Source organism: Bombina bombina, chromosome 3, assembly GCF_027579735.1.
Source record: "Bombina bombina isolate aBomBom1 chromosome 3, aBomBom1.pri, whole genome shotgun sequence".
Lineage (NCBI taxonomy): Eukaryota > Metazoa > Chordata > Amphibia > Anura > Bombinatoridae > Bombina > Bombina bombina.
The window spans coordinates 1166351224-1166370273 of NC_069501.1; the positions used below are offsets into that span (position 1 = coordinate 1166351224).

The window sequence follows — 19050 nt, forward strand, 5'->3', positions numbered from 1 at the left end:
AGCCTTGGCTCTGTGAAAGGACGACGCCTGTATTAATATGTCGTCTAGGTAAGGTGCTACTGCAATGCCCCACGGTCTTAGTACCGCTAGAAGGGACCCTAGCACCTTTGTGAAAATTCTGGGAGCGGTGGCCAACCCGAAAGGAAGGGCCACGAACTGGTAATGTTTGTCCAGAAAGGCGAACCTTAGGAACTGATGGTGATCTTTGTGGATAGGAATATGTAGATACGCATCCTTTAGATCCACGGTAGTCATATATTGACCCTCCTGGATCATCGGCAAGATTGTCCGAATGGTTTCAATCTTGAAGGACGGAACTCTTAGGAATTTGTTTAGAATTTTTAGGTCCAGGATTGGCCTGAAAGTTCCCTCCTTTTTGGGAACTACGAACAGGTTTGAGTAAAAGCCCAGTCCTTGTTCTGCAATAGGAACTGGGTGTATCACTCCCATCTTTAGAAGATCTTCTACACAGCGTAAGAACGCCTGTTTCTTTATTTGGTCTGAAGACAAATGAGAAATGTGGAACCTTCCCTTTGGGGGAGAATCCTTGAATTCTAGAAGGTACCCCTGAGCAACTATTTCTAATGCCCAGGGATCTGGAACATCTCTTGCCCAAGCCTGAGCGAAGAGAGAAAGCCTGCCCCCTACTAGATCCGATCCCGGATCGGGGGCTACCCCTTCATGCTGTCTTGGTAGCAGGAGCAGGCTTCTTGGCCTGTTTACCCTTATTCCAGCCCTGCAAGGGTTTCCAGGTTGCTTTGGGCTGGGAAGCGTTATCTTGCTTTGCGGCAGCAGAGGTTGTGGCAGGTCCGCTCCGGAAGTTGCGAAAGGAGCGAAAATTAGCCTTGTTTTTAGCCTTAAACGGCCTATCTTGTGGAAGGGCATGGCCCTTGCATCCAGTGATATCTGAAATAATTTCTTTCAGCTCTGGGCCAAACAGGGTTTTCCCCTTGAAGGGAATGTTTAACAGTTTCGTTTTGGACGACACATCGGCCGACCATGATTTGAGCCAAAGCGCTCTTCGCGCCATGATGGCAAAACCTGAGTTTTTCGCCGCTAGCTTAGCTAATTGGAAAGCGGCATCAGTGATAAAAGAATTAGCCAGCTTTAGAGCATGAATTCTATCCATGATCCTCATCGTATGAAGTCTCCCTCTGGAGCGACTCCTCCAGGGCTTTGAACCAAAAAGCCGCTGCAGTAGTTACCGGAATAATGCAGGCAATTGGTTGAAGAAGAAAACCTTGCTGCACAAAAATTTTCTTCAGCAATCCGACCAATTTTTTTATCCATAGGATCTTTGAAAGCACAACTGTCCTCTATTGGTATAGTTGTACGCTTAGCAAGCGTTGAAACAGCCCCCTCTACCTTAGGGACCGTCTGCCACGCGTCCCGCCTGGGGTCGTTTATGGGGAACATTTTCTTAAAGATAGGTGGGAACAAAGGGTACACCTGGTCTCTCCCACTCCTTAGTCACAATAGCCGCCACCCTCTTTGGGATCGGAAATGCCTCAGTGTATACAGGGACCTCTAAAAACCTGTCCATTTTACACAATTTTTCAGGGACCACCATGGGGTCACAATCATCCAGCGTAGCTAAAACCTCCTTAAGGACGCGGAGGTGTTCCAGCTTAAATTTAAACGCTAAGGAATCTGACTCTGCCTGCTGAGAAACTTTTCCGGTGTCAGAAATTTCTCCCTCAGACAGACCGTCCCTCACTGCTACTTCTGAGTTTTGTGAGGGTACTACAGATAAATTATCCAAAGCTTCAGATTGCTCATCCTCTGTATTTAAAACTGAGCTATCGTGCTTTTTTGGAAAAACTGGCAGTTTGGATAAAAATGCTGCAAGAGAATTATCCATTACTGCTGCTAATTGTTGTAAAGTAATAGGAGCCAATGTGCTAGAGGTACTAGGCATCGCTTGCGCGGGCGTAACTGGTGTAGACACATGGGGGGAGGAAGGACTATCCTCATTACCCTCCGTTAAGGAATCATCTTGGGCTGCATTTTTAATTGTCACTGGATGATCTTTAAAATGCTTAGATGTTTTGGCACACTTTAAACATAAATGCAATGAGGGTACTGCCATGGCTTTTGAACATAAAGAACAAGGTCTATCTGAAGGCTCAGACATGTTTGACAGACTCAGACAACACTAAAATATTGAAAAAAAATCACTTTTTGAAAAAACGTTACTGTCTCTTTAAATAATAAACCGCACACACTTTTTTACCAAATCATCAAAAAACATCCGATCTTAATGAAATTTTCACCACATGATCCTAATGCTTTGAAATGATTGCACACAAATTTTCAAATCAATTAACCCCTTATTGCCCAAACTGGAGCAAAATGAAGTAAATAACCGGTTTAACCCACTACAGTATGATGCCACAGTCTTTGCTGTGGCTTTACCTTCCTTTAGGGTTATTTGCAGAAGAAAATATCTTAAGGCTCTACACGTGAAGCTGCATGAAGCTATCTTGCAAATCAACTGCGCAACTGAGGCGCGAAAATGAGGCCCCCTCCCTCTTCATTCCAGAGTTATGGGGCCTTCCTGAGTCAAATTAGGTGTCTTTCATATGCCAGGCGTAATAAAAAAAAACAAAATTGTTACCAACGATTAAAACGCTTGATAAATACCAGATTACCCTAATAAAGTAATCGATTTAGCCCATCACAGTGTCTACCAGTATTTAAGCCCTTAACTGAAGCCATCATTCTATACTGTGTCTAAGAAAATGGCTTACCTTCCCTCATGGGATTTCTGTCAGTCTTCTAGCACTACCAAGTCTTGTTAGAAAAAAATGACTGAGCATACCTTAAGCAGTATAAGCCTGCAAACTGTTCCCCCCAACTGAAGTTCTCCGGTACTCAACAGTCCTGTGTGGGAACAGCCATGGATTTTAGTTACAACATGCTAAAATCTTTTTCCTCTCAGCAGAAATCTTCATCATTTTCTGCCTCAGAGTAAATAGTACAAACCGGCACTATTTTAAAATAAACTCTTGATTGAAGAAATAAAACTACAAATCTAACACCACATACTCTTTACCACCCCCGTGGAGATGCTACTTGTTAGAGCGGCAAAGAGAATGACTGGGGGGGCGGAGCCTGAGGGGAGCTATATGGACAGCTTTGCTGTGTGCTCTCTTTGCCACTTCCTGTAGGGATTGAGAATATATCACAAGTAAGGATGAATCCGTGGACTGAATACACCAAGTAAGAGAAAATAGCCTCCGAAGAAGCAAAAGTATCAAATTTGTAGAATTTTGAAAAAGTATGAAGCGAAGACCAAGTCGCCGCCTTGCAAATCTGTTCAACAGAAGCCTCATTTTTAAAGGCCCATGTGGAAGCCACAGCTCTAGTAGAATGAGCTGTAATCCTTTTAGGAGGCTGCTGGCTAGCAGTCTCATAGGCTAAACAGATTATGCTTCTTAGCCAAAAAGAAAGAGAGGTTGCCAAAGCCTTTTGAACCTCTCCTCTGTCCAGAGTAGACAACAAACAAAGCAGATGTTTGTCGAAAATCTTTAGTAGCTTGTAAGTAAAACTTTAAAGCACGAACCACGTCCAGATTGTGTAATAGACGTTCCTTCTTTGAAGAAGGATTAGGACACAAGGATGGAACAACAATCTCTTGATTGATAATCTTGTTAGATACCACCTTAGGTAAAAACCCAGGTTTGGTACGTAGGACTACCTTATCCGTATGGAAAATCAGATAAGGAGAATCACATTGTAAGGCAGATAACTCGGAGACTCTGCGAGCCGAGGAAATAGCTACCAAAAAAAGAACTTTCCAAGATAAAAGTTTGATATCTATGGAATGAAGAGGTTCAAACGGAACTCCTTGAAGAACCTTAAGAACCAAATTTAAGCTCCATGGTGGAGCAACAGGTTTAAACACAGGCTTGATTCTAAATAAAGCCTGACAAAATGCCTAAACGTCTGGAACATCTGCCAGATGCTTGTGCAAAGAATAGACAGAGCAGAAACCTGTCCCTTTAAGGAACTAGCTGACCATCCTTTTTCCAAACCTTCTTGGAGAAAGGATAATATCCTGGGAATCCTGACTTTACTCCATGAGTAACCCTTGGATTCACACCAATAAAGATATTTACGCCATATTTTATGGTAAATTTTCTTGGTGACAGGCTTTCGTGCCTGTATTAAGGTATCAATGAGTGACTCGGAGAAGCCACGCTTTGATAAAATCAAGCGTTCAATCTCCAGGCAGTCAGTCTCAGAGAAATTAGATTTGGATGGTTGAAAGGACCCTAAAATAGAAGGTCCTGTCTCAGAGGCAGAGTCCATGGTGGAAAGGATGACATGTCCACCAGATCTGCATACCAGGTCCTGCGTGGCCACGCAGGCGCTATCAAAGTCACAGATGCTCTCTCCTGCTTGACGTTGGCAATCAGTCGAGGGAGTAGAGGAAACGGTGGAAACACATAAGCCAGGTTGAAGGACCAGGGCGCTGCTAGAGCATCTATTAGCGTCACCTTGGGATCCCTGGACCTGGATCCGTAACAAGGAAGCTTGGTGTTCTGGCGAGATGCCATGAGATCCAGTTCTGGTTTGCCCCAACAATGAATCAATTGTGCAAACACCTCCGGATGGAGTTCCCACTCTCCCGGATGAAAAGTCTGACGACTTAAAAAATCCGCCTCCCAGTTCTCTACACCTGGGATATGGATAGCTGATAGGTGGCAAGAGTGAGTCTCTGCCCAGCGAATCATCTTTGAGACTTCTAACATCGCTAGGGAACTTCTTGTTCCCCCTTGATGGTTGATGTAAGCCACAGTCGTGATGTTGTCCGACTGAAATCTGATGTACCTCAGAGTTGCTAACTGAGGCCAAGCCTGAAGAGCATTGAATATCGCTCTTCCAGAATATTTATTGGAAGGAGTGCCTTCAGGGAGTTCCAGACTGCACCCCAACCTAGAAGGCTGGCATCTGTTGTTACAATTGTCCAATCTGGCCTGCGAAAGGTCATACCTTTGGACAGATGAACTCGAGATAGCCACCAGAGAAGAGAATCCCTTGTCTCTTGATCCAGATTTAGTAGAGGGGACAAATCTGTGTAATCCCCGTTCCACTGACTGAGCATGCATAGTTGCCGCGGTCTGAGATGTAGGCGTGCAAACGGTACTATGTCCATTGCCGCTACCATTAAGCCGATTACTTCCATGCACTGAGCCACCGAAGGGCGCGGAATGGAATGAAGAACACGGCAGGAATTTAGAAGCTTTGATAACCTGGACTCCGTCAGGTAAATTTAAATTTCTACAGAATCTATCAGTGTCCCTAGGAAGGAAACTCTTGTGAGTGGGGATAGAGAACTTTTTTCCTCGTTCACTTTCCACCCATGCGATCTCAGAAATGCCAGTACTACGTCCGTATGAGACTTGGCAATTTGGAAGTTTTACGCCTGTATCAGGATGTCGTCTAAATAAGGGGCCACTGCTATGCCCCGCGGCATTAGGACCGCTAGAAGCGACCCTAGAACCTTTGTAAAGATTCTTGGGGCTGTAGCTAATCCAAAGGGAAGAGATACAAACTAGTAATGCCTGTCTAGAAAGGCAAACCTGAGAAACCGATGATGATCTTTGTTATCGGAATGTGAAGATAAGCATCCTTTAAATCCACTGTAGTCATATATTGACCCTCCTGGATCATAGGTAGGATGGTACGAATAGTTTCCATCTTGAATGATGGAACTCTGAGGGAGAGCTACAAACTGGTAATGCCTGTCTAGAAAGGCAAACCTCAGGAACCGATGATGATTCTTGTGAATCGGAATGTGAAGGTAAGCATCCTTTAAGTCCACTGTGGTCATGAACTGACCCTCTTGGATCATGGGTAGGATGGTTCGAATAGTTTCCATCTTGACTGATGGAACTCTGAGGAATTTGTTTAGGATCTTTAAATCCAAAATTGGTCTGAAGGTTCCCTCTTTTTTGGGAACCACAAACAGATTTGAGTAAAAACCCTGTCCCTGTTCCTCCTTTGGAACTGGATGGATCACTCCCATAACTAGGAGGTCTCGTACACAGTGTAAGAATGCCTCTCTCTTTATCTGGTTTGCAGGTAATTGTGAAAGGTGAAATCTCCCTTATGGGGGGGAAGTTTTGAAGTCCAGAAAATATCCCTGGGATATAATTTCCAACGCCCAGGGATCCTGGACATCTCTTGCCCATGCCTGGGCGAAAAGCGAGTCTGTCCCCTACTAGATCCGTTACCGGATAGGGGGCCGTTCCTTCATGCTGCCTTAGAGGCAACAGCAGGCTTTTTGGCCTGCTTACCTTTGTCCCAGGTCTGGTTTGGTCTCCAGACCGTCTTGGGCTGAGCAAAAGTTCCCTCTTGTTGGCATTAGAGGAAGTTGATACTGCACTTGGCCTTGAAGTTTCGAAAGGCACGAAAATTAGACTGTTTGGCCCTCGATTTGGACCTGTCCTGAGGAAGGGCATGGCCTTTTCCTCCAGTGATATCAGCAATAATCTCTGTCCTGAGGAAGGGCATGGCCTTTTCCTCCAGTGATATCAGCAATAATCTCCTTCAAACCAGGCCCGAATAGGGTCTGCCCCTTGAAGGGAATGTTAAGCAGCTTAGATTTTGAAGTCACGTCAGCTGACCATGATTTAAGCCATAGCGCCCTGCGCGCCTGTATAGCAAAACCAGAATTCTTAGCCGTTAGTTTAGTCAAATGAACAATGGCATCAGAAAGGTGCTCTAAGCTTGCCAAGTATGTCATCCAATGGAGTCGCTACCTGTAAAGCCTCTTCCAGAGACTCAAACCAGAACGCCGCAGCAGCAGTGACAGGAACAATGCATGCAAGGGGCTGTAGGATAAAACCTTATTGAATAATCCATTGGATCTAAAAAAGCACAACTGTCCTCGACAGGGATAGTAGTACGCTTTGCTAAAGTAGAAACTGCTCCCTCCACCTTAGGAACTGTCTGTCATAAGTCCCGTGTGGTGGCGTATATTGGAAACATTTTTCTAAAAATAGGAGGGGAAGAGAACGTCACACCTGGTCTATCCCATTCCTTATTAATAATTTCTGTAAACCTTTTAGGTATTGGAAAAACATCAGTACACACCGGCACTGCATAGTATTTATCCAGTCTACACAATTTCTCTGGCACTGCAATTGTATCACAGTCATTCAGAGCAGCTAAAACCTCCCTGAGAAACACACGGAGGTGTTCAAGCTTAAATTTAAATGTAGAAATATCAGAATCAGGTTGCATCATCTTTCCTGAGTCAGAAACATCACCCACAGACTGAAGCTCTCCTTCCTTAGCTTCTGCATATTGTGAGGCAGTATCAGACATGGTTCTTAAAGCGTCAGTATGCTCTGCATTTCGTTTAACCCCAGAGCTATCTCGCTTACCTCTAAATTCAGGTAGTCTGGCTAATACCGCTGACAGTGTATTATCCATGACTGCCGCCATGTCTTGTAAAGTAATCGCTATGGGCGCCCTAGATGTACTTGGCGCCATTTGAGCGTGAGTCCCTTAAACGGGAGTCAAAGGATCTGACACGTGGGGAGACTTAGTCGGCATAACTTCCCCCTCGTCAGATTCCTCTGGTGATAAAAAATTTTAAAGACAGAATATGATCTTTATTGCTTAAAGTGAAATCAGTACATTTGGTAAACATTCTAAGAGGGGGTTCCACCATGGCTTTAAATATAATGAACAAGGAGTTTCCTCTATGTCAGACATGTTTGTACAGACTAGCAATGAGACTAGCAAGCTTGGAAAACAGTTTAAATCAAGTTAACAAGCAAATATAAAAAAACGGTACTGTGCCTATAAGAGAAACAAATTTTGTCAAAATTTGAAAAACAGTGAAAAAAGGCAGTAAATAAAACGAAATTTTTACAGTGTATGTAATAAGTTAACAGAGCATTGCACCCACTTGCAAATGGATGATTAACCCCTTAATTCAAAAACGGATCAAAAAAACGTTTTTTAACAGACACAACAAACTGCCACAGCCTGCTGTGGTCCTACCTTCCCTAATAAACAACTTTGGAAAGCCTTTGAGCCCTTTAGAGATGTCCTATAGCATACAGGGGACTCCTGAGGGAAGCTGGATGTCACAGTTTGTAATTTTAACTGCACCAACTGTAACTTTTATACTACAACAGTGGAAAGCCTCAGGAAACTGTTTCTAGGCAAAAATAAAGCCAGCCATGTGGAAAAAACTAGGCCCCAATAAAGTTTTATCACCAAAGCATATATAAAAACGATTAAACATGCCAGCCAAAGTTTTATATTGCATTTTTATAAGGGTATTACCCCTGAGAGTAAGCATGATACCAGTCGTTATTAATTCACTGTATTCAGGCTTAACTTACATTAATCCGGTATCAGCAGCATTTTCTAGCATTTCCAATTCTAGAAAAAATTGTAACTGCACATACCTCATAGCAGAGTAAACTGCACGCCATTCTCCCGCTGAAGTTATCTCTCTCCTCAGACATATGTGAGAACAGCAATGGATCTTAGTTACAACCTGCTAAGATTCTTCTTCTATTTCTGCCTGAGATAAAATAGTACAACTCCGGTACCATTTAAAAATAACAAACTTTTGATTGAAGAAAATAAACTAACTATTTTTCACCACTCTCTCCTACCACCTCCATGCGTGTTGAGAGTTGCAAGAGAATGACTGGATATGGCAGTTAGGGGAGGAGCTATACAACAGCTCTGCTGTGGGTGCCCTCTTGCAACTTCCTGTTGGGAATGAGAATATCCCACAAGTAATGGATGATCCGTGGACTGGATACACCTTACAAGAGAAATAAAATACATTATATGGTATATAAAAAGACATAATTAAACCAGACAATTGACACACACAATTGCAAACAACTATTATACAAAAAAATATTACTAAACACAGAAATCCTAATCTTACAAAGTAAAATGTTGACTGTGGGAATTCACAAATCCTTCTGGTGTTCCTTTTCTCTGTAAAGTCGAATTTTGACTAATAGCACTATTTTATACCCAGACCAGGTCACAGGGGGTAGTTGGAAACTGACCAGCTTACAGTATTTCACACCGACCTAGGTTGCCTCTTGAATTTTAAATATTAGCCTTAGGGAAACAGACCATAGTAACCACTACATGAAATACTAGGTTTTAATATTTTTTTTTATGACAAAATTAGCAATCCGTAGACAACCTCATACAACCCCCCGTTAAACTGGCTGGAATCTTCCATGTAGCACTGTGCCCCCTCCCCTCGCCTAGGCATATTTGGGCTCATTGGTTAACTGACTTTCCAAGCCCTAAAAATATGTGTTTATGGATAGCTATACTGTGTTCTGCAAAATGCTATATTAGTATTTAATATTGCAGGTTATGTAGCAACTGCTCATAGGCTAGAGTTGCTCATTACACCTCATGTCTCCCGCATACTAGGTTCAAAGCTATAAACAATTTGACTGTGGATATATGGAGACACAGAGACCAAAGTACTCACTTTGAAGCAGCTAGATTTCTGTGAAATAAGATGATCAAAGTTAAAACATTTGGTTACCTCTGTAGTCCCAAGTTTTCTGCATTAACCCTTCAAAAGCTAGTTGAAAAAATTGTGCATTTGCATGACAGGACTGTTTTCTGATCTAGGGCGATCTACTTAGACAAGTCCCTGTGTATCTTGTTACATTTACAGAACAGTGACTGATGAAGATGTCTCAGGTGAAACCTGGCAAATGGAACCGTATCCAGGGCAACAATCATTAGCTCTATCACATCAATGCACTGAACTACAGTAGGAAGAGGAGTTAAAGGGCCACTAAACCCAAAATCTTTCTTTCATGATTCAGATAGAACATACAAATTTAAACAACATTACAATTTACTTGTATTATTTATTTTGCTTAATTTTTTAGATATCCTTATTTGAAGAAAAAGCAATGCACATGGTTGAGCCAATCACACGAGGCTTCTATGTGCAGCAACCAATCAGCAGCTACTGAGCATATCTAGATATGCTCTGCAGCATAGAATATCAAGAGAATAAAACAAATTAGATAATAGAAGTAAATTAGAATGAGGTTTAAAATTGCATTCTCTTTCTAAATCATGAAAGAAAAAATGTGGGTTTCATGTCCCTTTAACTGTAAGGCAAGCACATGTCTGTTGCAGTTTGAACGTGTACTATTCTGTAAGAGATCATCTCATATAACCCAATTCTAAAATGAATCACAGAAAGGACAAATGAATCTGAGGAACCAGAGCTTCTGGGAAAATGTATGCACCACCCATGGGTGCGTAGTAGATGCAACACCACCACCTGTGTGTTTTAAAGCTACCGATACAATGCCTTGCAGCCAAACTGTCATCATAGTACTCATACTACTTTCATAAACACTCTTGGAGCCATGGCCAGATCAAAGAGCAGAGCTACAAACTGGTAGATTAATTTGATGTGGGCCTGGATATCATCAGATGGCTTTGAATTTAGTCAAAGGAATGAAGGGAGTGCCCAATTTGTTTTATTCCTTACTGACCAAATCCCCAATTGATAAGATATATGAACTAGGTGGGTTGTTTTGGTGCATTGTGAAAAATGTATCAAGCACATAAAGCAGAAGCCTTAGGAGGTGTGGGATCCTTTGTGACATACAGTATGCCCCTTAAAGTATGGATATGCTCCAGCTTTACTTAAAGGACACATCTTCCCTTGCAGCACACAGTGGGGGGTCCATAGAATCAGACAATGAGCCCTCATTTGAGGAGCTATCCACTTAGATATGAACTCAATTTCCTCAGCTAAGTGTACAGGACCTAAAGCTGTACCCCTTAAGCCCATGATAGAAAAGTAGAATTGGAGAGAAGATTAACAAACACCGTACAATAAGGTACAGAGAAACGGACTACAGCAATCCTCAAAGTCACTATGACACAGATAAAAATGCATCAGAAAACATTGGCTCAACAAATCTAGGTGCCAGGGAGCCACTGCTTCCTTAAAATTAGGCGCTCTCTTACTGGTTTAAGTACCAATGGGCGTTCCTACTTCCCCCCACTGGCTACAAACAGCCATCCTTTCTAAACAGCTGTAAAATACAAATCTGTTTATGGTACATTATTATATAATGTGGTTGTGATTATATATATATATATATATATATATATATATATATATATAGAGAGAGAGAGAGAGAGAGAGAGAGAGAGAGAGAGAGATATGTATATGTATGTAACATAATTTATGCTTACCTGATAAATTCCTTTCTCCTGTAGTGTAGTCAGTCCACGGGTCATCCATTACTTATGGGATTATATCTCCTCCCTAACAGGAAGTGCAAGAGGATCACCCAAGCAGAGCTGCTATATAGCTCCTCCCCTCTACGTCATACCCAGTCATTCGACCGATACCAACGAGAAAGGAGAAACTATAGGGTGCAGTGGTGACTGGAGTTTAATTTAAAATTTAGACCTGCCGTAAAAACAGGGCGGGCCGTGGACTGACTACACTACAGGAGAAAGGAATTTATCAGGTAAGCATAAATTATGTTTTCTCCTGTTAAGTGTAGTCAGTCCACGGGTAATCCATTACTTATGGGATACCAATACCAAAGCTAAAAGTACACGGATGACGGGAGGGACAGGCAGGATCTTTACACGGAAGGAACCACTGCCTGAAGAACCTTTCTCCCAAAAACAGCCTCCGAAGAAGCAAAAGTGTCAAATTTGTAAAATTTCGAAAAGGTGTGAAGTGAAGACCAAGTTGCAGCCTTGCAAATCTGTTCAACAGAGGCCTCATTTTTAAAGGCCCAAGTGGAAGCCACAGCTCTAGTAGAATGAGCTGTAATTCTTTCAGGAGGCTGCTGTTCAGCAGTCTCATAGGCTAAACGTATTATGCTACTAAGCCAGAAAGAGAGAGAAGTAGCCGAAGCTTTTTGACCTCTCCTCTGTCCAGAATAAACGACAAACAGGGAAGAAGTTTGGCGAAAATCTTTAGTTGCCTGCAAATAAAATTTCAGGGAACGGACGACGTCCAGATTGTGCAGAAGTCGTTCCTTCTTTGAAGAAGGGTTAGGACACAATGATGGAACAACAATCTCTTGATTGATATTCCTGTTAGTGACTACCTTAGGTAAGAACCCAGGTTTAGTACGCAGAACTACCTTGTCTGAATGAAAAATCAGATAAGGAGAATCACAATGTAAGGCCGATAACTCAGACTCTTCGAGCCGAGGAAATAGCCATTAAAAACAGAACTTTCCAAGATAACAGCTTGATATCAATGGAATGAAGGGGTTCAAACGGAACACCCTGTAAAACGTTAAGAACTAAGTTTAAGCTCCACGGCGGAGCAACAGTTTTAAACACAGGCTTAATCCTGGCCAAAGCCTGACAAAAAGCCGGAACGTCTGGAACTTCTGACAGACGTTTGTGTAAAAGGATGGACAGAGCTGAGATCTGTCCCTTTAACGAACTAGCAGATAAACCCTTTTCTAAACCTTCTTGTAGAAAAGACAATATCCTAGGAATCCTAACCTTACTCCATGAGTAACTCTTGGATTCGCACCAATGCAAGTATTAACGCCATATTTTATGGTAAATTTTCCTGGTAACAGGTTTCCTAGCCTGTATTAAGGTATCAATCACTGACTCCGAGAATCCACGCTTTGATAGAATCAAGCGTTCAATCTCCATGCAGTCAGCCTCAGAGAATTTAGATTTCGATGTTTGAAAGGACCCTGAATCAGAAGGTCCTGTCTCAGAGGCAGAGACCATGGTGGACAGGACGACATGTCCACTAGATCTGCATACCAGGTCCTGCGTGGCCACGCAGGCGCTATTAGAATCACCGATGCTCTCTCCTGTTTGATCCTGGCAATCAATCGAGGAAGGATCAGGAAGGGTGGAAACACATAAGCCATGTTGAAGACCCAAGGTGCTGTCAGAGCATCTATCAGTACCGCTCCCGGGTCCCTGGACCTGGATCCGTAACAAGGAAGCTTGGCGTTCTGGCGAGACGCCATGAGATCCAGATCTGGTTTGCCCCAACGCCGAAGCAGTTGGGCAAATACCTCCGGATGAAGTTCCCACTCCCCCGGATGAAAAGTCTGACGACTTAGGAAATCCGCCTCCCAGTTCTCCACGCCTGGGATGTGGATCGCTGACAGGTGGCAAGAGTGAGACTCTGCCCAGCGAATTATCTTTGAGACTTCCATCATCGCTAGGGAACTCCTTGTCCCTCCCTGATGGTTGATGTAAGCCACAGTCGTGATGTTGTCCGACTGAAACCTGATGAACCTCAGAGTTGCTAACTGAGGCCAAGCCAGAAGGGCATTGAAAACTGCTCTTAATTCCAGAATGTTTATTGGAAGGAGTCTCTCCTCCTGAGTCCATGATCCCTGAGCCTTCAGGGAATTCCAGACAGCGCCCCAACCTAGCAGGCTGGCGTCTGTTGTTACAATCGTCCAATCTGGCCTGCTGAAGGGCATCCCCCTGGACAGATGTGGCCGAGAAAGCCACCATAGAAGAGAATCTCTGGTCTCTTGATCCAGATTCAGCATAGGGAACAAATCTGAGTAATCCCCATTCCACTGACTCAGCATGCACAATTGCAGTGGTCTGAGATGCATGCGTGCAAAAGGTACTATGTCCATTGCCGCTACCATTAAGCCGATTACCTCCATGCATTGAGCCACTGACGGGTGTTGAATGGAATGAAGGACACGGCAAGCATTTAGAAGTTTTGTTAACCTGTCCTCTGTCAGGTAAATTTTCATTTCTACAGAATCTATAAGAGTCCCCAAGAAGGGAACTCTTGTGAGTGGCAATAGAGAACTCTTTTCTACGTTCACCTTCCACCCATGCGACCTTAGAAATGCCAGAACTAACTCTGTATGAGACTTGGCAGTTTTGAAACTTGACGCTTGTATCAGAATGTCGTCTAGGTACGGAGCTACCGATATTCCTCGCGGTCTTAGTACCGCCAGAAGAGAGCCCAGAACCTTTGTAAAGATTCTTGGGGCCGTAGCTAACCCGAAGGGAAGAGCTACAAACTGGTAATGCCTGTTTAGGAAGGCAAACCTTAGGTACCGATAATGATCCTTGTGAATCGGTATGTGAAGGTAGGCATCCTTTAAATCCACTGTGGTCATGTACTGACCCTTTTGGATCATAGGTAAGATTGTCCGAATAGTTTCCATTTTGAACGATGGAACTCTTAGGAATTTGTTTAGGATCTTTAAGTCCAAAATTGGTCTGAAGGTTCCCTCTTTTTTGGGAACCACAAACAGATTTGAGTAAAACCCTTGTCCGTGTTCCGACCGCGGAACTGGGTGGATCACTCCCATTAGTAAAAGGTCTTGTACACAGTGTAGAAACGCCTCTTTCTTTATCTGGTTTGCTGACAACCTTGAAAGATGAAATCTCCCTTTTGGAGGAGAAGCTTTGAAGTCCAAAAGATATCCCTGAGATATGATCTCTAACGCCCAGGGATCCTGGACATCTCTTGCCCAAGCCTGGGCGAAGAGAGAAAGTCTGCCCCCCACTAGATCCGTTTCCGGATCGGGGGCCCTCACTTCATGCTGTCTTAGGGGCAGCAGCAGGCTTTCTGGCCTGCTTGCCCTTGTTCCAGGACTGGTTAGGTTTCCAGCCCTGTCTGTAGCGAGCAACAGTTCCTTCCTGTTTTGGAGCGGAGGAAGTTGATGCTGCTCCTGCCTTGAAGTTACGAAAGGCACGAAAATTAGACTGTTTAGCCCTTGGTTTGGCCCTGTCTTGAGGCAGGGCATGGCCCTTACCTCCAGTAATGTCAGCGATAATTTCTTTCAAACCGGGCCCGAATAATGTCTGCCCTTTGAAAGGTATGTTAAGCAATTTAGATTTAGAAGTCACATCAGCTGACCAGGATTTAAGCCACAGCGCTATACGCGCTTGAATGGCGAATCCGGAGTTCGTAGCCGTAAGCTTAGTTAAATGTACTACGGCATCAGAAATAAATGAATTGGCTAGCTTAAGGACTTTAAGCTTGTCTATAATCTCATCCAATGGAGCTGAGCTAATGGTCTCTTCCAGAGACTCAAACCAGAATGCCGCCGCAGCCGTGACAGGCGCAATGCATGCAAGGGGTTGTAATATAAAACCTTGTTGAACAAACATTTTCTTAAGGTAACCCTCTAACTTTTTATCCATTGGATCTGAAAAAGCACAGCTATCCTCCACCGGAATAGTGGTGTGCTTAGCCAGAGTAGAAACTGCTCCCTCCACCTTAGGGACCGTCTGCCATAAGTCCCGTGTGGTGGCGTCTATTGGAAACATTTTTCTAAATATAGGAGGGGGTGAAAAAGGCACACCGGGTCTATCCCACTCCTTGTTAATAATTTCTGTAAGCCTCTAAGGTATAGGAAATACATCAGTACACACCGTTACCGCATAGTATCTATCCAGCCTACATAATTTCTCTGGAATTGCAACCGTGTTACAATCATTCAGAGCCGCTAAAACCTCCCCTAGTAAAACACGGAGGTTATAAAGCTTAAATTTAAAATTTGAAATGTCTGAATCCAGTTTACTTGGATCAGATCCGTCACCCACAGAATGAAGCTCTCCGTCCTCATGTTCTGCAAATTGTGACGCAGTATCAGACATGGCTCTATTATTATCAGCGCACTCTGTTCTCACCCCAGAGTTGTCGCGTTTACCCCTAAATTCTGGCAATTTAGATAATACTTCAGTCATAACATTAGCCATGTCTTGCAAAGTGATTTGTATGGGCCGTCCTGATGTACTTGGCGCCACAATATCACGCACCTCCTAAGCGGGAGACGAAGGTACTGACACGTGAGGAGAGTTAGTCGGCATAACTTCCCCCTCGTTGTCTGGTGAAATTTTCTTTACATGTACAGATTGGCTTTTATTTAAAGTAGCATCAATGCAATTAGTACACAAATTTCTATTGGGCTCCACATTGGCCTTTAAACATATTGCACAAAGAGATTCCTCTGTGTCAGACATGTTTAAACAAACTAGCAATTAGACTAGCAAGCTTGGAAAATACTTTTCAAATAAATTTACAAGCAATATAAAAAACGTTACTGTGCCTTTAAGAAGCACAAAAAACTGTCACAGTTGAAATAACAATGAACCAAAATAGTTATAGCAACCAAATTTTCACAGTAAATGCATTAAGTTAGCAAAGGATTGCACCCACCAGCAAATGGATGATTAACCCCTTAGTACCCAAAAACGGATAAAAATTTAATATAAGCGTTTTTATCACAGTCAAAACACAGTCTCACAGGTCTGCTGTGAGTGATTACCTCCCTCAAAACTAGTTTTGGAGACCCCTGGGCTCTGTAGAGACGTCCTGGATCATGGAGGAAGAAATAGGAAGACTGACTGAATTTTTACTGCGCAATAAAGCGCCAAAATAGGCCCCTCCCACTCATAATACAACAGTGGGGAAGCTCAGTAAACTGATTTTATTCATAAACAAACGACAGCCATGTGGAAAAATAATGCCCATAAAGTTTTATCACCAAGTACCTCAGAGAAAAACGATTAACATGCCAGTAAACGTTTAAATATAAAATTATGAAATGTTATTAATAAGCCTGCTGCTAGTCGCTTTCACTGCAGTGGAGGCTCAAATATAAGTTAAATGTATACAGTATTTTCTTAGTGAAGTTCCATTCCCTAGAAATACCTCAGTGTAAACATACATACATATCAGCCTGATACCAGTCACTACTACTGCATTTAAGGCTGCACTTACATTACATCGGTATCAGCAGTATTTTCTCAGTCAATTCCACTCCTTAGAAAATAATATACTGCAACATACCTCCTTGCAGGTGAACCCTGCCCGCTGTCCCCTGTTCTGAAGTTACCTCACTCCTCAGAATGGCCGAGAACAGCAAATGGATCTTAGTTACGACCGCTAAGATCATACACAAACTCAGGTAGATTCTTCTTCTAATGCTGCCTGAGAAAGAACAACACACTCCGGTGCTGTTTAAAATAACAAACTTTTGATTGAAGAAATAAAAACTAAGTTTAACAACCACAGTCCTCTCACACGTCCTATCTATTAGTTAGGTGCAAGAGAATGACTGGGTATGACGTAGAGGGGAGGAGCTATATAGCAGCTCTGCTTGGGTGATCCTCTTGCACTTCCTGTTAGGGAGGAGATATAATCCCATAAGTAATGGATGACCCGTGGACTGACTACACTTAACAGGAGAAATATATATATATATATATATATATATATATATATATTTATAGATAGATATCTTAGTTTATTAGGGATGAGCAAAAGCTTCTGGTTTCTAAATTTATAGGCTGGCTCGCCGATGGGCCGTGGAAGGTGGTATGTACTACTCAGCACCTTCTTCTACTCGATTTAACATAGTTGCAGGAGACTACATCCAGTAGAATGGCGTATCTGAAGCAGTGCACGCTAAGTGTCAAGGATCTAACAAGGAATAGAACACTTGGCCAGGAGAATGGCAAATCTGCATTTTACTTGAAAGGCCTGCGACATCTCTACACGGGGAGAAGATTTTCACAGCCTGGCTGAAACGCATCTTTCCCTCTGTCATTTGTAGGCACTTTGAGGTGGAAAATGGGTCTCAGATCAGTTAGAGAATCCCTAAAGACGACATGATAAATCACCTTACTTCTAAGGAGACAAATAAGGTGTGGGAGGAGTTAGAAGGGACGCTTAAAACTCTGTAGTATGGGGATGGTTTGCCGCTTCCTGGTGGCCAGGGAATAAATAGCCCATATGTGATTATCTTGTGCACTATTACCCATCCATTGGAGGAAATTATGGTTTCTTGCTGTCCCTGCACCAGTTGATTATCAATCCTACACAGGGTTATTTCCACAACAAAGTAATGTATGTGCAATGAGCATCAATTTTAGCTGCAAAAATTATACATACGGCTAAATCCTATTTTAAAGTAATTTTCCCAAATATTTTCTGACTACATTGTCCCTTAAATGTCCCTTGAGCTAGGATAACTACTTTATCTAGATATAATGCACGTCACTGAATTTTTTAGCTTTTAAAATACAAAGCATTTAAAATAAATCATGTCATGTTACATAAGGGATTTAAAACACTTTGAAGAACCCTTACCAAAACGTGGGTCTAATCGTGGGTCTAGCCAAGACGTGGACTTGTTCTTATGATTTATGTAGTATATCTCCCCTTCAGAAGTCAACGCTTGCTCCCACCCATCAGGTAGTGGACCTATGATTTAAAAAAGATTTATATATAAATAATTCTTATTTTAGATTTAGAATTAAAGAGTTAATATTGTTTAACAGACCATTTGTTTAACTGATTTATAAATTTATTTGAAACACATAAAAAACCTGAAAGGTAACAATATCTTTAATGAAGAGAAATGTCAATATTATTGCAATAAATATATATAAAATATGATTACCTGATAAATTATAATATAAAATAAAATATAAATTTCTTTCATGATAGTGAGAGTCCATGAGACATCCCATGAGGATTTAAAGTCCAGTCCTACAAGAGGCGGCAAAACCCCTCACACACAGAGCTTTAATCCTCCCACTTTTTCCCAATTCCTTTGTAATACATGTGGCCAAGAGAAAGGAGAAGTAGTAGGAAAGGAAAAGTAGGATAAAAGAAGGGCTAACTGGTACTGCCGCCAACTGTTATGGTGAAAAAAAGGGCAGGTCTTGGGACTCTCACCTTTAGGAAACTACTAATGACCTAAACTCTGTTCGAGCAACTTACCCCCATCCTTAAGCCCAAAAGCAATGCAAGGCATAAAGCGCTAATTCACTAGCTGAAATGCCGCAAACTACTTCTACTGCGGCCATACCGGAAGGGGCGGGGTCTGCACCTAAGCTTTAGCGGCATTCCTTCACTAAGGAAGAAAGAAAAAAACAAGTTTCTACCACCATCTTGCCCTTGTCTGGTAAACCACTCACTACCATGTGACCGTAGAACCTGCTAAACTGAGAAAAGAGTTTTGTCTGTTAAGTGCAACAAACAACTAATGTTACCCCTTCACA

At 42.5% G+C, this 19050-nt stretch overlaps 1 protein-coding gene across 1 annotated transcript in view; it reads right to left on the reverse strand.

The window, feature by feature from the left end:
* Positions 1 to 19050, reverse strand: part of YAP1 (Yes1 associated transcriptional regulator) — a 473031-nt gene that overhangs the window by 195635 nt on the left and 258346 nt on the right. The window contains exon 4 of the mRNA XM_053705585.1: positions 18134 to 18247. Coding sequence (XP_053561560.1) covers positions 18134 to 18247 — 114 coding nt within the window. The remainder of the gene's footprint in view (positions 1 to 18133; positions 18248 to 19050) is intronic.